General features: G+C 34.1%; 3 protein-coding genes across 4 annotated transcripts; 2 read left to right on the top strand and 1 right to left on the bottom strand.

The window, feature by feature from the left end:
• On the bottom strand, positions 1 to 2,723 carry LOC105162649. 2 transcript variants are annotated; one of them, XM_011080732.2, is made up of 3 exons: positions 2,511 to 2,723; positions 874 to 1,155; positions 1 to 503 (listed from the first exon to the last, which is right to left on the bottom strand). In XM_011080732.2, exons 2-3 carry the CDS (start codon positions 1,121 to 1,123, stop codon positions 469 to 471), a joined length of 285 nt encoding a protein of 94 aa, XP_011079034.1. In that variant the 5' UTR covers positions 1,124 to 1,155; positions 2,511 to 2,723; the 3' UTR covers positions 1 to 468. The 2 variants fall into 2 exon arrangements, with proteins under 2 accessions (XP_011079034.1, XP_020549343.1); XM_020693684.1 differs by having other exon boundaries at positions 874 to 1,152.
• Positions 5,300 to 6,850, top strand: LOC105162762 (pentatricopeptide repeat-containing protein At5g61400-like). The gene is made up of 5 exons (XM_011080884.1): positions 5,300 to 5,705; positions 5,870 to 6,010; positions 6,125 to 6,405; positions 6,488 to 6,664; positions 6,821 to 6,850. Exons 1-5 carry the CDS (start codon positions 5,300 to 5,302, stop codon positions 6,848 to 6,850), a joined length of 1,035 nt encoding a protein of 344 aa, XP_011079186.1.
• LOC105162761 lies at positions 20,771 to 22,485 on the top strand. Its single transcript, XM_011080883.2, has 4 exons — positions 20,771 to 21,095; positions 21,191 to 21,497; positions 21,617 to 21,956; positions 22,111 to 22,485. Exons 1-4 carry the CDS (start codon positions 20,771 to 20,773, stop codon positions 22,483 to 22,485), a joined length of 1,347 nt encoding a protein of 448 aa, XP_011079185.2.

The raw sequence follows: 24,525 nt of genomic DNA, 5'->3' as shown, positions 1-24,525 counted from the left end.
TAGAACCTTGAGCCACACAATGCCCAAAAAAAGGTCTATAGTACAACATAAGTTTGCAATTATTGTTTTGTTTACACAAAGGAACTTACAAGGCTGTTAAGAATGTCAGTTCTTAATTGTTGGGAGGTTTCAGACACAAATATGTTGGCAAAATATTTTAGCGTCCGAAAGCAACATAAGCCAGAGACCAAAGAGAAAAAGAAGGAGGAGGGAAACAATAGAAAAAAGTATGAAACTAGGATAAATAAGTCATATCTCGTGTGATTATTGAGGAACTAGTTCGTTTGATCCAGGAAGAGTATTGGAGTTCTGCACAGCCTGTTCCAACACCTTTTCAAATAGGTGCATCAATTTTCAAGCAAAACCAAAACAAGCACCATAATTCGACAGTTCCTCTGTTCAAAGATTCAAACTAAGTGATGCCCTACAACCGAGGGGAGGGGGGGATGGTGCCAGACATCAAGCTTTTCATTTGTCAAACTCCCAGATGACACCTCCATCCTCTGTCAGAGCAGTAGAAATAAACATTACTCACATAATTTTAAACGCATATCATGAACATTAAATGAAAAACGAGTCAGTATAAATCTCCAGGATCATGCAATTAGTTTTCTTTTAACGACAAACTTTTACTGGTGGAATAAAAGAATCAGCATTTTCCAAAAGCAAGTCAGTTAGATCTAAAGTTACATTGACGGCATCATATGAGATCCTATACTGTGCATCTATATTATATAAACATCAAATACGTACAGCAATGGACTTAGATTCAAGCCATGAAAAACATTGGAAAATGCTGGATAGTATATTTCTAAACAGTTGTAATGGAATCAAATACAAAATCAAGAGAAAAATATTGACGAAACACAATACCTTTGACTTTTTTGTTTATCCAAATTTCTGTAAGCATGCCAGCTCCAACTCCAGCAGCTATCCATGCTCCATAAAATACAATAGTAGATGGTAAAGATCTTCTGGGAAGGAAATAATAATCTGGAATTTGCCTTATCTTTTTTGGTAGCCGTTTCTTTACAGCTGCTCCTTCACCAGACTCACTACTTACTGATTCTCCAATACTTTTCCAATCCATTGTTTTAGATACATCTTTCTCTTCCATGCCCATGATGGAAAACCAGTCTGTTACTTAGGGCTCTGCTGCAGATCCAAGCATGCAACATTTTAACCGTAATGATAGAATGTGGCATAATCAACAAAATCACATTAAGAAACAAACACAAAGTTCGGACTATGAGAAAAGTACAGAAACCACCTCATTAACCTGCTTGTAATGAATGCTAAAAGATAGCATGTATGCTCAAGTAAATGAGCATAAAGAAGACCAAGGCTCGTTGCTTGGTATCCAATTGGTGATTGAGTAGTCAGGCAAGAAAACAGGACTTTGGAGAAGAGGTTTATTTTCAGGTGCATAAAGAAATTTTTTTTCTCACCATAGATTCAGATAACAGAATATAATGTGTTGCCATGTGGGTTCTTTGAATTTTTAAAATTATTAAATCAACGAAACAGGCAGTCAATTGGAAACAAGATAGTCCTTTGGACAATTAAGAAAGAAGCCATCTCAATATTTCCAAGCAGTGCAAATATGGTGACCTACGAACAATATTTATAGGCTCTGATTTTTTAGGCCGATAACTTAAATCTAGTTTTATAATTTTAGAATTATCATAGCATTTCTGTCACAGGATGACCATCAATCGATACCATCATAGACTAACAATTTGGTCATGGCATCAAGATATAACCAACAGCCAGCAATGGGAAGAAAAACATAGCATTTTTGCCATTTCATTCTCAATAATGGAGTACATCTCAGAGCAGTAACGAGCAACCGCATCATGCATCAGAACAGTAGAGCAAAATAATGAATATATCTGCCACAAGTATTTAAGAAAAAACTTTGAACAAGGTGTGGATAATAGAAGAAAACGTACATAAGCAAGCACAAGAGCAAAGAAGTTGCACAGAGAGAGAACGGCCGAAAGCTTAAGCATAAAACATGATAGATAAACAAAGTGTAAATTTTGATATATAACTCAAAACAATCAAGAAATCATCATTACAATGTTGCAAGGTCTGTTTTTGCACCTTAGCTTGAAAGAAAGTTCTTTCCAGAATGGCTCTTTAAAACTAGAATGCTATCGCTTAACCAAAGCTAGTCGTAAAATCATGAAGGGCAACGGACGCCGGGTGCATACCTAATTGAGAGCCATAGTTGTTACATGCGCGCAGTGCGCCATGGCAATTATGGATCGACAAATTCACAAATTTCACAATCAAACCAATTTTTCATAAAATCAGAAATCATTTGCAAAGTCACAAATTCACCCGTCTTTTTAGAAATTCACAAAAATAAACCCAATTTTCATAAATTCAGAAATTATTCACAAAGTCACAATTCACCCAAATTTTCAGAAATTCATAACATAAATTTAATATAAGAAATTCATTAATCTGAAAACAAAAAAAAAAATAAGAAACTGAAAACGTACCTGATAATTTGAGAGAGAGAGATATGATAGTGGCGGCTACACTGTTCCTCCGCGTTACCTCAGCCGGTTGTGGTGGTGGCGGACCGTGGTGGGAAATTCCGGCGGGGGTCGGATGGTGGAGGAGCACCGGCGTGTAGGGGAAAGTTAAGGCTCACGAGGGAGCAGAAATGAGGATTAAGAGAGGTACGAGTGACAGTGCGGTGAAAAATGGGTTTACATGTTGTGTAGGAAAAAAGATAAAAATTATTACAGTGGTAATTATAAATTTTAATAAAGTTCATCAATTCCACAAGTTTACATATTCAGTACACCGTTGATGTTGACGTCGAGATCTTCTTTTTTCCTCACCTATTAGTTCTATTAGCTCGTTTATTTTTCAAATTGCGATCAACAACTATATTTCTAAAATAAATTATACTTACAACGGAAATGATACACCTATTAAAATTGACGAGCGCTATTAAAATTTATAATTACCACTATAGTGTAATATTTTTATTCCTTTTCTATTTTTTTAATTATTACTAGATAATAATTAACAACCATAAATCACAAATTTAAAATAATAATTCAATGATTAGTACTATTACTTAAATATTAATAATTAAGAAAAAAAAGAAAAAGTAGACCAATCATTCCTAAATTGACGACTCACATTACAAATACAAGTCTACATCAATTTAGGATAAATATATATTTTATTTTTTTTATAATATTTTAATAAATAACCTGTGGAAAATACTTTTGCTTAAGTATGATAATTTTCCGACAACATTTACAATAGAAAACAGTCGGAAAAGTCGAGCCTAAGCTTATAAAGTAAACTAGTGATTTGTGACATATTTTATGTGTGTGTAAATTTTATAATATTATTTCAAATAATATTCATTATTTAATAAAGTATAGGCAAAATAATATTAAAATCAATATCATAAAAAAAATTATGTTAAAAAAGGATGCATAGAGAAATTGAAGTAATTATAAAAAAAATAATGGAAAAATGGAAAGTTAGAAGAGTGGGTGGGTGGGGAGTGAATAAATAAATTAAATTTAATATTAAAAATGACATACCAAATTAATTAAACACTAATTCACTTATCTTCTATTATATATAGAGAGTGTTTGCGCGCGTTTTAAAAATGTGCTTTTTAACTTCTGACTCCAAAAAAGTACTTTTAAAATATTTGGGATACTAGTTTTTTATTCTAAAGAGGTGAAAGAAAGCGTTTTTAGGCCAAAAGTTAGAACCATCTTGAGGGGTGCTTTTAGCTGCTTTGGTTTTTTTTGTAAAAAAATTCAACTTTATTTTTTACTACTTTACCTTTATTATAACAATCTTAATTTAATTTTACCATTTTTAATTTATTTCTAAAAATTTTATATTTAAAGTTGACATTGTAGTTTTTAAATAATTTAAATTTTAACAATAATTAAATTTATACTTTCACATGTTTAATATTTTAAATTTATGATATTTCGTAAAAAAATAATTAATAGTGACAAACAACAAGTAAAATGATAGTAGGTATAAATAGTCTTTCATCAATTAAGTTTATTTTAAAAGTGATTTTTCTCCAAACACTATCCAATTTAATTTTTTATTTGCTTTTGACTTTTTTTTACAAACACTGCCCAGTTTTGATTTTGTTACAACTTCTAACTTTTTTTTATAAAAATCAATTTTTTAAAAGTAAAACTTTTTACAAATACTCCCACAGTATAGATACTAAACACAACGATATCGTTTTGACAATTATTACAAAAGCCGTCAGAAATAGCAAAAATCCATCCTAAAAGTTGTTCCTAATAATTTACCAAAATTATTTAATTATTTTAAAAAAATAAAAAATATAAATTTAGGCTATGTAATCATAACGAAGTATATATTTCTATTACAACACAATTGAATGACATATAAAAAATAAGGTTGTGTTTACTAGGTAGTATTAGCATGGATATCTGGCATTATCTATACTAATGGTTTGTTTACAAAATTTTTGCATGACCAGGTACTTTTACCAAGGCCCGGTACTATGCTGCAATATTTGCTGGATTAAAATCCGGCCTCCAAGGGTGGGATTAAATTATCCCGTTCAGTTTGGAAGACTCCTTCATTCTTCTTTCGCCCCACTTTTCTGCTACTTCACCCCCAATCTTGTGCCAAATCACTGAGTTGTTCTCTTCTTGGAAGGAGGAAGAGTCGAAGCAGCTTGTAGTTAATGGGAAGCAAGAAATCTGGGGATCGCCGGAGCAATGATGAAGTTTTCTCCTCCAAGAGTGAAACTCTTTTGCAACCGGAAGAAGTCATTAGCTTTCTAATGTTCTTCTGCAACCCCATCATTTCCTTCAACACCTTCATCTCCACATCTTTCAAATATAGCTGCTGCAATACTCAACTCCCTAACCCCACAACAGGCGTTGAGGATTTTCAACTCAGCTTTGAAAAATGTGAACCTTGCGACAACTTTTAAACTCCATTCAGCCATCGTTCATATTTTAAGTTAGGCAAAGTTGTATGTGAAGGCCAGGTGTGTGATAGAAGGCCTGATCGAGATTTTGAGGAGAACCCGAAAGCCCAAAAAAGTGTGTTCCTCGATTTTCAATGAGCTTAAGCATGTTCAGACATCAGGGTATCGTCCAAACGTATTTGGAGTGTGATTGGTGCTTTGTGCGAAAGGGATCTCGCTGATGATGGGTATTGGGTATACCGCAAAATGGGAAAATTGCCTGCAGTCTAGGCATGCAATGCGCTTTTGAATGGGATTCTGAAGACGAGTCGTGTTGAACTGATGTGGGAGGTTTACAATGACATGGTTTTAAATGGTTTATTGCCTAGCTCGGTGACTTATGAAATACTAATAGATGCTTCTTGTGATCGAGGGGATATTGTGAAGGCTAGATTGTTGCTTGAAGAGATAATTGGAAGGGGATTAAAACCGACGGTTGTGATTTACACGACCCTTATACATGGACTATGCATAGAGAATAATTTGCTGGAAGCAAAAAAAAATTTCACAAGGATGCGAGAGTATGGAGTGGTGCCTAACCTCTACACTTACAATGCTCTAATAGATGGTTATGGTAAGAAGGCGAGTGTTGAAAAAGCGCGCAGGGTTTATTATGAAATGTTGGATCAAGGAGTGCTGCCAAATGTTATTCCCTATAGCATCCTAATATATTTGCTTTACAAGAAAGGTGAGCTTGTAGCTTTTAGGAGCTATTTTTTGCATATGGTGAAGTTGAATGTAATTTCTAACGTCTATATATATAATTGCTTAATGGATGGCTTCTGTGAGGCCGGTGATCTATCTGCTGCTATGGACATGCATCGGAGATGGAGATATTTGGTATTTTGCCAGATGTTGTCATGTATGGAATACTTATGAAGGGCTATTGTAGAATTGGTAGAGCTGAGGCCACAGAGAATTCATTTTGCAAGATGAACAAGGAAGGATTGATGCTGAACTCTGTCCTATTCAATACGCTGATTGATGGGTATTGTCAGAAAGGAAGCATGTAAAAGGCTGTGGAAATTTCTTCTCAAATGACAGAGAAGGGCTTGCAACCTGATATCGTTACATTTTGTACACTGATAAATGGCTATTGTAAAGCAGGGCAGTTGGCGGCTGCTATGGGACTTTATAATGAAATGACAATTAAAGGTTACAAGCCTGATGTAGTCGCTTATAATGCTTTGATTGATGACCACTTCAAAAATGGTTACACTGATGCAGCTCTTCAATTGCACAAAGAAATGATGGATGCTGGTATAGCTCCGAATATTTTCACGATTAGTTCTGTGATTGATGGGCTGTGCAAAGACGGACGGATAAATAATGCATTCAATTTTTTCTTGGAACAAACTATAGTTGAATTTTCTGCTGAAACAGGTCAGGTGGATAGTAATCATATGGTTTACCGCTCCCCCAATAATATTACATATTCAATCCTAATCAATTATTTGTGAAAATGGTCAGACTTTTAAGGCCAGTAAGTTTTTCTCGGACATGCGAAGCAGTGGGTTACAACAAGAAGTGTCTGACTATGCTGCCATTATCCAAGCGCACTTTGGAGCTAAGCATGTGCTCCCTGTGATCATGCTGAAAGTAGATATGGTGAAGATGGGGATACTGCCAAATGCATTCATATATAAGGTACTAGATAGAGGCTACTAGGAGACGGCATACTTTGCATCAGCTCAAAAGTGTCATGATCATTTATGGAATTCAGGTCTGGATTATACAAAACTTTCTTTTACACAGTCCCCTGTATAATGTAGATGATAATTCTGCAGTGATTCGTGAATGCAGATCAAGTCTAGAGCAGTTGTTACCTTCTGAGAAATTCCAGTTTGATTCATACAAGTGTAAATTCAAGACGAGAATAATATTCCAAATTCAAGGGTACAAGAAAGTAATTTAACAGTTAAATGATTCCACTTAATCCGGGATGTAAACACGTTTAGGCAGATATATTGTGGATTGTGTATGCCCTAGTAAACGTATGTGTGGTCTGTCCCATTTGGGACAATCCAATTTGTTGTCCCAAATCAATCCCAGGTAAGTATATCCTGTCCCATCAAGTAAACACGGGCCTAAGTATATTGTTTTCATATGTTAATATAATTTAAAGTTCATACTTATAAGTACTAGCAGTCTACACACATGCGATGCGTGGATAAATTTAAAAAAAATATCGATCAAATGTTAAATTACACTGATAAATTTTTTAAATTAGTTTTAATAGCAGCCGCACGCGGACCCCCGCGTATAAGAATTTTAGATATAATCAATGCAAACACAAAATCTTCTAATTGTAAACAAAATGATCCATAGCACATAGTCTTTTGTGAGCATAATATAATGCAAAAATAATATGTATTCCTGACTTTATTATATGAATTCTTGACTAAATAAACTTCTTGAAGTAATTCTCACAAATATTAATCCTGTCTGATATTAATTCTCAGCTTAAATATTGGCAAAAATTCTATTGAAATAGTCAAATAGTACATTATATTTTTAATAATTTGAGTAATTGCATCCGATATTGATCCAAACAATAAAAAAAATAAGATAACAAATTATACCAAAGAAAAAATACAAAATAAAACATAAAAGTTGCCAAAGCTTTAAAAAAGTCCTTTCACTAAAACAAAGGCGGGATTTGGGGTGGGTCTTGGAACGATTTCTTTTTTGTCTTCAGAACGGTTTCCGCGATACCGAACTTATTTGGAGCGAATTTTTGAATGATTGAAAATTCGTCCTTACAAATGGCATAAGAAAAATTTAGGAATGGTTCAGGCAAAACCGTTCCTATTTGGGACGACAAATGTAACACACTAAAAATTGTTCCTAATATTGAATTTATCTAAATTTTTTTATTTTTTGAATTGGAACGGGTTTTACGGATTTTGGAACGGCTACATCATTTTTGTTAGGGAACTTTTGGAATGGTCTTTATTTTGAAACTGTTTTTATTTGTATTGGTGATAGAATAAGAAAGTTTTTGGAACTGTATTCTGCAACGGGTCTAGGAACAGTTAGTCTTAATTAGTTATACGTATGTAGAATTGTTTTAGTAATGGTATTAGGAATATTCTTTCTTAGTTTGAAACACGTATGTGAAACTGAAATAGCAATGGTATTTGGAACAGTCAGCCACTAATTAGGAACACCTGTTTGAAATGGTTGTAACAATGGTATTTAGAGCGGTTTGTGCAGTTTAGGAACACGTCTTGTAAATTTGCAACGGAAGCATTAAAGAAATGAGTAGAACTAAATATTGAAGAAATAGTAATCAAATTCTTTTCAGAAAGATTTGAAATTGCACAGCAATTTGACTTGAGTTAAAGTGGGGTAGAATAAAATAAGGGGGGAGGGAGGGGGTTGATAGAATTGATTTGTTATGTGCTTAAGGATAAGCATGGTTTAAATGTGGGGGAGATTTGATTAGGGAAAATTATATGGTTATTTTGTCTTAATTTCCATCTTTTCTGAGATATGATGCTTGTTTTTTGTGATATTTGTGACATTGTAGGTGCTTTCGTAAAAGAAGAAGAATCATGCAAGAAATAAACTCGAGTGAGAAAAATTGAAGAAATTTAGTGGACAACATTCTAAATAACCAATCCCAATGAGTTATTAGAGATTGGCCCCGCATAAGCAAATCCAAGATAACCCATACCTACAAGCTATCAGATATCCTACTTACAGAAGCACATTAAGTCTAACCCGTGACCACGGGTTACCAAGTATGTTGTGTGGCAAAAATTAGAAGGTCCCAACTTATTTGCTGCTATAAAATTATTGTGGAACCACTAAATTACTTTGGAATTAATTCTAATTATGGTAGGAAAAGAATTGAAAAAGGAAAAAAGAGTTTGATTATATAAGAAGTCTTTCCCTTTATTACCATGGTTAGAGACTATTATGAAAGGGAAAAGCCGAAAGGAAGCAAGGGTTGACTAAATTTATGCGAAAATACACGTTCCAAAAGGGAAGAAGAACAAGGAAACATGTGGAGAAGTCGATCCGCCACCAGAGTGACAATCGATCTAGCCTGATTTTCTACTACATGAATTTTTTTATTTTTTTTCTTTATTTTAGATTTACTTAACATGAACAACTTTATTTTTTGCTAACGCTTTTTGGAAGCCTAATTGAGACAATGTTTTGAATACTATTTTGATCCATAAATTATTGTGCTTGTTATTATGATTTGAGATATTAATCACCTCTTAGATTAAATTAATTATGGTGATGAAATAGAAAGGGATTCTGCATAGTAGTTAAGGTAATTCATAGTGAATTGAATGATATGTAAGCATATATTGACATGATTCATCTGGTCATATAGGTTTTTCATAGATCCTAATGTATTATTATCACGAGTCTTAGAAAGGAGGAATCTATTTTTGGTAATACATTAATACATTAATGTTACACTTATTGGATCAATTAGGTGGACATATAGCCTTAGCATCTCATCCATTCTTGAATCTTTTCCAACATGTTTGTTTTCCATACTCTTTTCAGTAATTTCTCTCAGTAGTAGTAGTTTATTGCTTGATCTTTGGTTGTCCGGATAATTAGAGATTAGTCATTATTTTGGTAATTATTTCGTTATATCCTCGTAGGATTGATACTTATTATACTACTTAATAGGTAGTGCACTTGCTAGTAGCCTATACACATTTGGTAATCAGTGTTGATGATATTTTCATACACATACTTCTCAATATACATGATATCAAAGTTGTGCCGTATCAAGTGCGTGACCCAATATGGAAGACCCCAAAAGATATTTTTTTTCGCTCACTCGTGCACTTTATTGTAACTTGATATCTGTTTTTAACGGTTTTTCAACAACAGTACTATATTGTTCCACCCAACCACGGATCTCCTCTTTGATCAATCTCAGCCTTGTGTCCTTTTCGGTCGACTTTTTGGGGAATGATCTAGTAGCGCGTCTTCCTTTCGTGCTGCAGATGGAATGCCCATGAACGCTTAGTTCGTGGCTTGGTCGTGCATCCATACACCTACATGCCATAATTGCAGCAATTTCTTGATTAATGGTTGCATGGACACATAGATCAAACATTTTGGATTGGGCAGACCGGGGATCACCAATGTCAGGAACATGTACTTGGACTTCATACACATTCTGAGTGGGAGACTGTACAGTATTAGGATAACTAGCCAATATGAATACACGCGACCATACAGCTCTTCTCCATCTGATGAAAGATATGCCACGTCATGTGCTCTATCGTAGCGGGTGAAGTATATAATCTTTGCAAACTTAGAGTCAATGACAACCTAAGGATGGGATATGCAGACTTTTTACGCTGGGAGTTTTGAGCCCTAGTTGGTTTGCAGTTCAAGTTATCACAAAACTTGCAGTAGTCAAGCTCATTATCATCCTTCCAGTATAAAATGCATAATCCTCTCGACAAGTAAACCTAAATCTCTTATCATTTTTCTCATGTTATAGTAATCGGGGGGAAGGGTGTGACAAGATAATAGGTCACCAGCCCACCGAGACACCTCATTGTAGAATTTATGGGGCATGTGTACTCAACCTTGATGTTCACTACTTTGGCAACTGTCAACAATTGGGATTGATCACAACCATTGTACAACAGTTGATTGACTGTTGTACTACATAAAAAATCGATTCGATAAGTCGGACACATCATAGTCGTATGAACTAGGTATGGCCGCACCACCATTCATTGGAAAGCAGTTAGCACCCTCGAGTTTGGGCTCGGGATGCACCAAAAAGAACTGTCGGCCAGCAACATCATAAACTATCCCCCGATCTCATTCATCTGTTCATAATCACCCAAGTGCATCGCCATGTCAGGTGGAACATGACTTGGTGCACGAATCGGTGTGGGCGAATCGTCATAGTACTCCATCGCTGCTGCCTTGCCATAGGCAGTCGAAGTGTAATATCCCTCCACAAAACCCTTCAACATAAGTCAAATAGAATATCATCCGTCATTTTGAACTTACGGATTTTTGCACTTATAACACGAACACCTTATTGTCTCGTGATTCATGTATGCATGTTAATCCTTAGCCCAATTTAGAAAATTTCGAACACCATCCTCAAACTCCTGCCTAACTTCTATATTCCTCGGCAGGTTCTTCTCATGCATCACCTCCTTAATTGTCTTAATATTTATGCCCTATTACATATACACATATATTAATTATTAACACCTCAAGAATTATAATATATTAAAAATAAGAATAATATCATAATTTCAATTGTTTCATTTTTACCAAGACAATGGTGTACCTCCTCCACCTTAAATTTTCATAACAGAATGATTGTTCGCAATTAATTCTAGATTGCGTGAATTTGATATTTATAATATATATATATATGTGTGTGTATATATATATATCTATAACACCGATACAAAAGAATTGGAGGATGATATATATACAATATTGGGAGCTTTGATAGGTAGGATGTAAGAGTGGAAACACAAATGAGAGAATTATTCAAATTTATACAGTTTTTTGTGATGAAATTTTCAATGAAATTAGGGACAACAGAGCTTTTGAAATATAGTGGGACCTGGTCTCCCATGTTTTTCCTCTGTTGCAACCGTTAGGCCATGATTCATGTTAAGAGGCCAGGATAGTCATAATTTCTTGTTATTTCATTAGCTAATTTTCTTTGTAGAATTTGGTTTTGCCTTCGGTTGTGTTGGCAATAATACCTTTTGGTTTCTTCTAAAAAAAAAAAAGAAATATAGCCATCAAAAGTTATTCCGACTGTTTTTGCAACGGTGTTTGGAACCGTATAGCCATTAAAATATTCGTTAAAATTTCTCACCAAATAAAACTGTCTGAAAATCCACCGAAATACATTTAAACAATTTAAAGAACAGTTTATTCATAAAGCATGGAAATTTTATTGTTACAATTTCAATTCATTAACAAAATAAATTAGTTTTATTTTATTTATTTATAGAAAACATGATGTGTTGGTTTATATATCTTTATTCATACTTATAATATATTTTAAAATATAAATAATTATTTATTGTATGCATGCAGAGACGACATGCCATAACGAGGGACGACATGTCATAACGGCTAGTACTATTAATAAGAGAAGAGGGCTTCTAAACAGAAAGTAGTAGTTTTGATACCATTACACCAAAATATTAATACCAGAAATGCCCTTAAACTTCCGAACTCATTTTAAATTTATTAATATTTATTGTTAATTGAAATTAAAATAACATATTAGCATTTATTTTGCATGTATATATAATCATTATTATCAATATAACATATATTGTACAAAGAGATTAATTTTTAATTTTATTTGAATAAAATATATATTGACAATCAATGCATTACAAAAGTAAGCAAACACTTTTTGTATATAAGCTTGTTACGAAATGACAAATTTTAATATAAAGAAACAAATTATAAGTTTCAATAAAATAAAAGTACTACTAAAAATTATATGCACAGATTCTGCATGCAACAGTATCTAGTAATATTATACAAGTAAGTTTCTCCCTCCTAAAAGCCACATAAACATAGAAGAGTTTGAGGGTGTTTGGTTAAACTTTTTTAAAACATCTTGTAAGCTCTTACATCTTATCAGATGTTTTAGAAGCTTATAAGATGTTGGATCATAATTTGAAAATAAGTTCGTAAACTGATTGGATAAAATAAGATGTTAAAACTTATTAGATGTTTTCACATCTTATAAGATATTGGGGTGTTTGGCATAATAAGAATTTTTTTTAAGTAAAATGACTAAAAGGGACATCATACCATTAGAATCAAATAAGTTGTTATTTCTTGATATATTTTATTTTTAAAAAATTAAAAATGATTTTATATATAGTACACATTAGTTTAATTATAAATAAAAATTTAATAAATAATCTTTTTACAATAACAAAAAAGTGATAAATTATCGCCTAAACTTTTGGGTAAAAATAATATATATGTAGATCCGTGCTAGTTGAATATAAATACGGATATATAATTGATATTTTCTTTGTCAATGCAATGATTATTTTAGTCGAATAATTTTTAATATCGTGAATTTATATTTTTTAGTAAATATAATATCAATGCCAATCTTATTTTTATTTAACTATAATAATTTATTATTAAATTCTGAAGTATTTTCTCTTTTTCGAATATTAAAAAAATTAAACAACAAACATATTTCTTTAATTCCTAGAATGTGTGTGTGTGAGAGAGAGAGAGAGAGACAGAGAGAGGGTGTGTATGAGAGAGAGTATGTGGATGTATGAATGAAGATATTTTTGTCTTTCAACATATTAATTTTATATAGCTTATAAAATATTATAAAAAAAGTTAGAAAAATTAATTTTTTCTTAAAGAGCTAGCTTATAAGATTGTATATACAATGTTGATGTCTATCTCTTATGCGAGCTCCATAAGTTAATTTAACCAAGCAATTAGCCAATTATAATACAACACAGATGCTTGGAGGCTTGACTTTATCCCAGAACCAATGACACGCATCCTAACATGCTCTATAATTAATATTGACAACTCTTCAGCACTATATGAAGTCCCTTTATAGCGTATATTGTTTCGTTCATTCCATATGAAGTGAACCAAAGCAGCTAAGAGTGAACATGATGCAACATTTAACTAGTGAGAGTTCCTCCACTTTTTAGTTCCCCATTCTATCCCCTTCTGCCAACGGCCATGAGAATCCAACTCTTCGACAAGGATTTGTCAAGCATCTCCTCGTATAAGTACATTGGAAAAGAGGTGGGTGTGATTTTCTTCAAGCTATTTGTCACATAAAACGCACCTATTGTTCTCTTGTTTGCACAATGGTATGTCCAAAGTGGAAAGTTTTTTACGAATAGCAATCCATAATATGAAAACAATGTCTAGGAGTGTGAAAAGGGCCTTGTAGAAGAGCATCCCATCCCACATGAGCAAATTGAGGTTGGAAAAGTTGTAAACCATCAGATATTGTGAAGTTACCAGTAGAGTTCCTCCAACAAATATGGTTGGTAGTACCAACATGGATTATACAGACTCCATTTTTCCTTGAATAACCTATCAAGGATGTTTCACCATAACACTTGATTAACATGAAGTACCCTCTCCTGAGGTTTACAGCAATTACAATGTAGATCCCTTGTGATTTGAAAAATCACATTTAGCATTTTTGAGTTTGCTTCTGTCTAATAAATAAATCTCTCTGTTAGTCAAAGTTTACCGAATTTGTTGATATTAATAAAAAATTCAGATAAAATTTTATATTTACAAACGATTGACTTATTATTGATTTATTGTAGGTCAAAAAAATTTATGACCAAATTACCCTCATATGTCTTCACACGTTAATGCATGTGAGGCGATATATTTTTGCAGTTATAAGTATCAACACATGTTTAAAGGTGGCCTATTAAGAATATAATCCATATATAAAATACATAATATTCTAGCCTCCAAAAAGTGAGGTCCAAGTCACTAAATCTTACGTCCTGTCTATTAGAATCGGCCTCTAGGATGTAATACTATTCATATAGTAAAGACAAGCACATAATAAATCAAATTCAAAGCTTTGAGTTGCGAGGAAATATTGCAATCCCAAAAATTTCACATCTTCTTTGGCTTCCTTGATACCAAATTTCAAAATCACCAATTATTTTTTCCATAAATTGGAAGAAGATTTTGCATCCAAAAAAGATTTCAACCTCTAGATTGAAATTTGAAGACAAGAATAATTAGGGAAACAATCATCATTTCTAAATCCTCTTCAGAGATTGTAACTTTTTTAAATTTAAATTCAAAATTAATTTATCCATATTTTTTAGTCTTAAAATTACTTTTTGCAGATTCAAAATTTATGTCACTACAAAAAAAAAGTATGGGATTTGGGACGGATAACACGATCGTTCCGAAAATCGTTCCAATTGGAACTCTTGAGGAACAGAATCAATTCATTGATATCAGGATCCTATTAAATTCCATCATTTAAAACTTTGGAATGGCCAAATCATTACTAGAACCGTTTACAGATTTAGTGTTACAAGTTGTTTTCCTATGGTTGTGCCAATATTGAAACAGTAGTATATTGTAATACATTTTGAAACGGTTTCGCAAATGTTGGAACAACCCACCAATTGCACATAGTTATCTTTCCAAAATAAGGTCCAATGTCCGTTAAAAAATAGATAGTTGAAAAAACCATTCCAAGATGAGGTACAATTTGAGACGGTTTAAGTACTTAGAAAATTTTGTATTACAATATCCGTTTCTAAATATAGTATTTGTGGGAAATTATATGTGTTTCAAGAACAGTTTCAAAGTGAATTATAATTTGGCACGGCCTTGCAGCATTACAACTTTGTCATTCCTACACTTGTTCTAGGACCTGTTCCTAAATGTGTTGCAATGGCTATATTATAAGGCTTATTTTTGGAGTTCCAAACACCATTCTAATGCCCGTTCCAAATTTTTCTATATATATGTTACTTTCATTTCATTTAACCTCACTTATAAAATATTGTATTTTTTTTCCATTAGGAATGATTTTTTTTTTTAAATTATCGTTCCACCACAAACAGTTTCAATCTGTATGGTATATTGGTGGAATTTTAATTTGGAATGGTTTGTTTTCAATTTTACCGTTCAAATGCCCGTTCCATTCCCCCCAAAAATGGTAGGAAAACTCAAACGTTGGAACGATTTTTTCAATTTGATCGTTCCAAAGTATGTTCTAATATAATTTCATTTGGTGGCTCTTGCAAAAAAGGGAGGAAAGTTCAAACGTTGGAATGCTTTTTTCAATTTGATCGTTCCAAAATGATTTCATTGGGCGCCCTAGCAAAAAAAAGTGAAAAAAATAAAACTTGGAATGGTTATATATTAAAATAACTATTCCTAATTACATTTTTAGAAAATCGTTCCTAACTATATTCAATTACTGTTCCTAATTATAGATTATCATTAACCGTTTCAAAGGTTGCTGATAATCGTTTAAAAAATATGAATACAAAATGTATCTCAATATCCACTTGTCGAATTAATTCCGAACTTAAACACGTATAAGATTCTGTCTATTTGAATATATGTAACAGTATGCTTTAAAATCACATGGTCTGGTTAAAGGTTGTGCCATTTTGAATCTCGCTTATTATGAATCAGATATGATATCTCGATATCCATGTACCAAAAATGTCCAAGATTTCATCGAATTTAGTCTTTTGTCTATTTAATCATATCTAACAGTCTGATCAAAATTTTAAGAGTCTGATTAAGTAATATAGTATAACAGTTTAAGATTCTAGTTACATCTATGTAAGACTAACAATTTTGGATATACAAATAAACTTGGCCTTATGAACATGTATCATTTTCATGAAAAAATTATATGTTTTCAATGATCTTCATTAATTTATGGTCTACTTTTCTTTCATCATTAATATGTCCGAAATGATTTTTTATTCATTATTAATTCGGTCAAAATGCATAAAACCCCCCTGTGTTTTAGAAAGTATGCAAAAAACACCCCCTATTTTCAGAATAGGCTAAAACCCCCCTCCTATTTTGTTTTAGTCAGCAAAAAACCGCCGTTCTGTTAGAAACTAACGGAAGGTGGAGGAGACGCGCGTCTGCTGCGTTTGGTAGTTATTTTATGTGGTTTAGGTTCATATTTAATGACACTTTTGACTAAAATACCCCTATATGGGTTTATATAGCATACAAATGACTTTTTTTGGCTTGTTTTGTGTCTTTCTTTTGTCATTTCTCACCCTAAAAAACAATAAGTATTAAATTTTGTCATATTAAATTTAAGTTTAAATTCAAAGAATTTTATATTTGTTAATTGTTAAATCCAAAATTATTTTAATTAATTAAAATATATATTTAATTACAATAATTATCATTATAATTATTCTTAATTAGTTAAAATATTTAATTATTGTAATTATTTAAAATATTCTTAATTAAGTAAAATATCTTTTAATTAATATAATTAAAATTAATTAAAAAATTTAAAAAAAGAAAAAAAAGAAGAAGAAGAAGAAGTCAGACGACGAAGCATTCGCGATGCTCAACGATCGAAACATTGAAATGCATGTATAGAGTTGACGAAAATCGGTGGGAGGGGGCTAATTCGAGCCGCAAGGAGGAGACGACGCGATTGGTGGTGGTCCGCGATCGTGGGTCGTTCCGGTGACGGCGAAAAGCTTCGGTGGTCGTGGTGGTAGCCCATCATATGGTTGATGAAATCCAAAATTGTTGGAGGAAAAATATTCGCCTAATCAAGAGGATTCGAATGATATATGTGGCGCCCAGCGACTCGCCATGACGGCGCCGGAATTTTAGAAAGAAGGTGGCGGTGAAATATTGGGCGAACCAATGGAAAGGTGGTAGTGGGGACGGAAGACGGGTCTGCGTTCGGCCGGCCGGTGGCAGCGGGGGAAGGGGTGGGGTGGGGTGGGGTTAGTTAGTTTATATATATAATAATAATAATAATAATAATAATATATTTTTTAATTTTAAATTATTTTTTTAAAATATAACGGTTAAGATTAATTGAATAGATCTAACAATCAGTATTTGATCAAAGAAGATTCAACGGTCATTAAAATAAGAAATAATATATATTAAGTAAGGGTATAACGGTTATTTTCTAAAAAATTAACACTGTTAGTTGAATTTAACGGAGAGGGGGCGATTGAGCTGAGTTTTACAAAATACAAGGGGGCTTTTAGCCTATTCTCATAACAAGAGGGTTGTTTTTGCAGACTATTTAAAACACAGGGGGGTTTTATGCATTTTGTCCTTATTAATTTTTTTAGTTGAAAATAAAAATTTATTTGGCACTTAAATTGAAACGGTTTATTAAATATAGAGAACGGTCATTTAAATGCCCTCTATAAACAACGTCGTTTTCGGACAAAACGACACCGTTTGTACCTTTAGGAATGGTTTTACGAACTGTTATTTTAATATATGACCGTTCTAAAATGAGTTCAAAATGTGACCAGTCCACACTATATAAAACGATGTCGTATTAGTTACTTAGGAATGGTATTTGGAACGAATTTTTAATACCTGAACGTTCCAAGACCATCCAAAATTTTAGTATATAAGCGTTACTTAGCAGATTTTTTCTCATTTTCCCTCTTTTCTCCTTCTTTCTCCACAAGCAGCGCGCCTGCACCTCCCCCCACCCCCCCTCTCTCTCTCTCCCCTTGCCGGTCGCCTTCATCTGCCAGTCTCCACCGTCGTTAGCCCCGTCATTTTTAAATGTTAGTTTTCTTGCTATTTTTTGTTATATTTTGGAAAATATTTATGATAATAGATATGAAAATATATGTTAACATATATTTGTTATTTTTTTCTTATTTCACCTAAAATAAGGTTAGTAATTTTATTTATGTATGTAATATGTGTAATTTTTTGGACGAAATTTTTATGTATAATATGTGTGATTTTTATATGTAAAATGTGCAATCTTTTGGGCGAATTATTGTATATAAAATGTGTAATATGTGAATGAATGTTTACTAATGTTATGTCATTTTTCGGGTGAATTATTGTATGTGAAATGTATAATTTTTGGGTGAATTATTGTATGTCATTTCTATCAAAATATTTAGATTTTTACTAATTTTTTAGATTATTCTATAATTAAAAATTTAGAATGTACCTATGTATGCCATTTCTGTGATTTTTCATATTTTTCTGTAATTAAATCTTTTAAATTTTTCAGATTCTTAGAATATGCAACTTTTTTATAAATTTTCTGAAATTTTTTTAAGAATTTTCTAAATATTTTTTTAAGTTTCTGATTTTTTTTTTGTATTTAAATATGCATTTTGTATTACAAAATTTTCTGAAAATATTTTTTTGAAAATATTATTTTTTTTTAAATATAAACTTTTCTTCTCAAATATTAAGTGCGCATTTTAGCAAATTTATTTGGACTTAATACACATTTTAACAAATATGTATAAATATATATTACTTATAATGACAACATAATTATTGTGAAAAAATTATTTTTATATAATTATCTGAGTTTTTTTTTTTTTTGTAATTTGCTGCAATTTTCTGAATTTTTTTGAAATTTTATGTACTTTTTCTATTTATTAAAAATTTATTCTATTTTTTTGTTTGTTAATAAAAGTGTTTGTTGAAATTTATCAAATTATTTTTCTACTTTTTTTAATTTTTTTTTATAATTTTGTGTAATTTTTGTAATTCGTGTAATTCTATGAATATTTGTGTAAATTCGAATGGGCACCTGGAATGGCAATGAGGAAGTTGAAACAAACACAATGTCTGATTTAGATCAAGCTGAGGCATCTCCTGTCGAATTATGGACAACAGAGGGATTAAGTACTGTAGCTAGTGGGGTTGGCAAACCACTGTACCCGGATGTTATTACGAGAGCATGCACGAGACTGGATTTTGCTCGTGTATGCGTCATGCTTGATGTTAGCTCGAAGTTGCCGAGGCATATTGTTATCATGACACCTGACGAGGATGGAGGGGAAATGCCCTGTAAAGTCGATGTGGAATATGAGTGGCTTCCCCCAAAATGCACCGGTTCTATAAGCCTGGGTCATTCCGCTAAAGATTGTGTGCTCAATAAACAAACAAAACTAGCCCCCAATTTCCGTATATGTTCCTAAGGTGGGTCCTCCGAGGGCACCGCCTAAACCCACCAGAGTGGATGAGGATATGCAGCAGACAGTTGTTCGTGCGACAATGGATGATGGTATGGAGCAGGCTGTTGTTCATGAGACCACCATTGAACGTGGAGGTCCAAGTCATGAAGATACCATAGTTATTTATAACACATTTGATGCCTTACAGCTTCTTGATGATACAGATGAGGCTACCCGGGGTCCTAATTCAAGCAGCCCCACTAGTGGTGACCTATGTTGAATGCGGCGGTGTTGGGATGTTCGTGGGCTGAACAAGAGGGACCATCAGCTCGCGTTAAAAGATCTCGTCACTGAGTTCAAGTTATATTTTTTGGGTATTTTAGAAACATGAGTTCCCATTAATAATGTTTCTTGAATCCAAGGATTTTTAATGCCTCAATGGAAGTGGTTTGTTGATCATGTTTCGGCTGAAAATCGTATATGGATTGCATGGGATGATAATGTCCTTGTTGTGCATGTGCTTGACTTGGGTGCACAATATATACACAATGTTACTGTTAAAGCTGTGCAGGAGTCAGTAGTTATTACTGTTATTTATGGTGCAACTGAGGTGGTCGACCGCCGCCAACCATGAAATTCCTTAGTCACGCTTACTAGCCAGTCTGTGAACACTCCATGCCTAGCGCGGGTGTGCGCCGCGCCCGGGGGGGGGGGGGGGGGGGGGGGGATTTTAATGCTATCCGGGATCTCAGTAAGGTATGTGGTGCATCCGGGGATATAAGGATGGCTATGGAGGAATTTAATGCATGTATTCAGGATACCGATTTGCTACATACTGCCCACGCAGGGAGAATGGTACACGTGGCAAAACTGTAGTACGAGATTACGTAACCTTTGGAAGAGGTTGGATCGGATGCTTATTAATGATGCATGGCTTGCACGGTTTCCAATATTGTACTATTCTTGCCTGACCCCACGCACGTCTGATCATTCACCGCTCGTGTTATTTGGGGATAGGCAGCAACAACTTGGAGGTATATTTCGTTTAATAACTACCTTACTCTCTCACTAGATTTTATCCCTAGCGTGTAGAATGTGTGGCAAAGTGGGAGTGCCAATGTATACGGTGACAAGGCAACTCAAAGCACTGAAACCTGTTTTTCTTCAGCAGAGGAGGAATAAGGGGGACTTATCGCTAAATGTCCAGTTGGCGAAGGGGTTTCTCGAGTCAGCCCAGATCATCGTGAGTTATGATAGACAGAATGAGCTTTTCTTACTATTGGAGCATTGTTGTCGGCTTGTATATGTTAAAACGGCTAAACTTGAACAGATCATACTACAACAACAAGCCAAAATGCAATGGATGAAGGGGGAAGATCAATGCTCCCGCGTGTTTTTTCGTAAGATTGCTCAGAGGCGTACTGCAAGGAGGATCCTGCAAATTAATGATGAACAAGGGACCACCCATACAGACCTGGGAATGGTTATTCATGAGTTTGTCTCCTTCTATCAGAATCTGTTGGGTGGAGAGCCAGGAACCATGTGATCGATATTCGATATCTGAGGCCATGGGCGAGACATGTATTGACAGAGAAGGACACTCTCAATCTCCTCTCACCTATCACTGCAGCTGACGTGAAACAGGCAGTGTTTGATATAGATGAGGACAAAGTGCCGGGGCCTGATGGGTTCTCATCAGGTTTTTATAAAGTTGCATGGCCGATCGTCGGTAAGGAAGTCACGAAGGCCATACTAGAGTTCTTTGCTATGGGGAAGCTGCTAAAGCAAATCAATACGACACTTTGGTGCTTATACCCAAGGTATACTCCCCTATGTTAGTCACTGATTTTCATCCCATATCATGCTGCAACATATTCTATAAGATTATTGCTAAACTTATTGTCTAAAAGTTGAGTGTGGTATTGGATAAGTTGATTAGTCCTTGTCAGGCTTCCTTTGTTCCTGGTCGGAGCATAGGGGACAATATCTTGCTAGCACAAGAACTGTTTACTGGTTATAAACAGGCACGCCTACCACCTAGATGTGCACTGAAAGTGGATATTAGGAAGGCGTATGATATAGTAGAGTGGGATTTTCTCCTAGCAATGCTACAATTGTTTGGATTCCCGGTTACTTTCATAAGGTGGATTGAGGAGTGTGCCACATCCCCCTCGTTCTCGGTTGGGCTAAATGAGAAACCACATGGTTTCTTTGAGGGTGCAAGAGGACTACGGCAGGGTGATCTCCTATCGCCTTATCTCTTTGTTCTTGTCATGGAGGTTATGCACTTGTTGTTCCTACAGATGCGAGCAGGACCTGTTGTTCTCTTTCCACTGGAAATGTGAGGCTGCTCGGGTGTTTCAACTTGGATTTGCAGATGATTTGCTATTGTTCTGCAGAGCTGACATGGACTCTATTGGGATCTTCAAATAGGGGCTGGACCGGTTTGCTACCCTCTCGAGACTCACCCTTAATGTTTATAAGAGCCACCTTATTCTCTCCAAGTCAGCACAAGGGATGCGAGACCAGATGCTTGTTATGCTTGGCTTTCAGGAGGGGCATCTTCCCTTGAGGTGCTTGGGACTTCCCCTCCTTTCATCTAGATTATCCATTAATGACTGTCAGCCTTTATTGATGAAGATAGACCAACGCATTGCTGGTTGGGAGGGTATGGGATTATCGTATACGGGACGAGTCCAAATTATTAAATCGGCACTCATGGCTTTCAGTATCTATTGGTGTTCTGCTTTTCTATTGCCTAAAGGAGTTATAAGGGAGATTGAGAAACGCCTACGAGCATTCCTATAGAAAGGCACAAGGAACAGTGGCTATGTAAAAGTGGCATGGGAGGACGTTTGTAAGCCATTATCGGAGTGAGGTCAAGGCTTACGGGACGTCGCCAATTTGAATCGGGCTTTAATGAGTAAGAAACTATGTGACAACATTCGTTGTGATAGGACGTCCATCTGAGTGGAATAGTTGTACCACGGGCGATTATGAGAAACATTAGTTTGGATAGTTTCTGACCGTGGGGGTGGAAAAAACTCTTACGACTACGTACGATCCTGAGGCCGATTGTTGATTACCAGATTGGTGATGGGAATAGATTTTATCTCTGGCAGGATCGATGGCACCACCTTGGCCCTCTTATTGATAGATTACCACAAGGGCCAGGTCTTCTTGAGCTGTCGGTACGGACGAAGCTCAACAGTGTTATTAGGGAGGGGCAATGGCATTGGCCCCTCATCATTGAAATCGAGTGCTTGGAGATTACATAGGCATTGCCTCAAATCCATGGAGGGAATGATCGCATCATCTAGCACTTTGAGACGGGCCGACCTATAGCCCAAGCACTTTATCGATATTGGAGCCATTCAAGGTAGGCTGGGCTTCTCTACTTTTAGGCTCCCTGAAGATTCCTCGGCATACTTTCATCCTTTGGCTTGCTATCTTGGAAAAGCTATCTATGACTGATCGATCGTGGTTATCACACCTCGGTGACTGTGTTCTATGTGAGGAGGGGGCAGAGACCCATAACCACCTATTATTTCAATGTCGTTATGCCTGAAAGTGTCTCACAGCTATTAAAAGGGTTGTGAGCTTCGCCTGGCCTAATCGAGAATGGCCACGGGACGTTGACTAGGCTGCGTGAAAATGGAGAGAGAAACACATCGTCAACGCGGCTTACCGGACACTCCTGGCTGCTTGCGTATACCATATTTGGAGAGAACGGAACTTAAGACGATTCGAGTAGACTAGGCGGCCATCATCTATTCTTGCCGCCATCATAGTTGAAGATGTTAGACAGAGGATCCTTTGTAAAAGCTTATCATACTCAGTTAGTTCATTTGTTATATAGACTATGGCGTATCCCTTGGCCAGTCGAGGGAGAAACCAACCGTTGAATACTGTTGTATTGTACTATTGTACATTTTTCTTAATGAAACTTACATTTACCCAAAAAACAAAAAAAAAGAATATTTGTGCAAATTCTGTAATTTTATAAATGTTTACGTAAATTATGTAATTTTATGAATATTATGTAATTCGAAACTTAATATTTATTACAATTTTATAGATTATGTCTAGTGGTAACCCGCCTCCTCCTGGATGTGGTTCGAGAGCTTAAAGGTAATTTCTTTTAAATGCTTAATTATCGTATAATTTGATTATTTTTAATATTTTAACAATTTTGTAATTTTATGTAATTATTGTGTCATTTTCTGTAATTATTATGTAATTCTCTATATATAGTTTGAGTGTAATTTTTTGAAATTATTTATGTACTCTTCTATAATTATTCGGTATTCTTCTGTAACTATTTTATCATTTTTTTTGTAATTATTGGGTAACATTATGTAATTATTATGTCAATTTTTGTAATTATTAGTAACATTCTGGATTTTGTTTATTTATTTCTGTAATTTAGAACTATTTAGTACAAGAATTACAATGTCCTTTTATTTTAATATTATTTTATTTTAAAAATCACTAATTAACATGTCCTTTCCGGTTTGTCGAAAATTCCACGAGCGCATTAATGCGGTTGTGCGAGAACCCCCTGCCCCAATCGAGGACGATATGGACGTAGCTGATGAGGAGGGTATTAGATTAAATTTTTTTATATTTTGTAATTGAATAATTTTTATTTTAATATAATATTTTTTTCACTAATTATTCATGTTTTGTAATATTTATTGTATTTAATTATTCAATTAATTAAATTCATACATATATTAAATTTAGTAATTAATTATAGATTTTAAATTATTATTTAAAATTATACAATTAAAAAAATTAGAAATAATTTTAGTAATTGCAAACAAAATATTACAAAATTTCGAAAAC

This window comes from Sesamum indicum, linkage group LG5 (assembly GCF_000512975.1).
Source record: "Sesamum indicum cultivar Zhongzhi No. 13 linkage group LG5, S_indicum_v1.0, whole genome shotgun sequence".
In the NCBI taxonomy this organism is placed as follows: Eukaryota; Viridiplantae; Streptophyta; class Magnoliopsida; order Lamiales; family Pedaliaceae; genus Sesamum; species Sesamum indicum.
The sequence above is the reverse complement of the archived record's forward strand: the minus strand, read 5'-3'. Positions and strand labels throughout refer to the sequence as shown.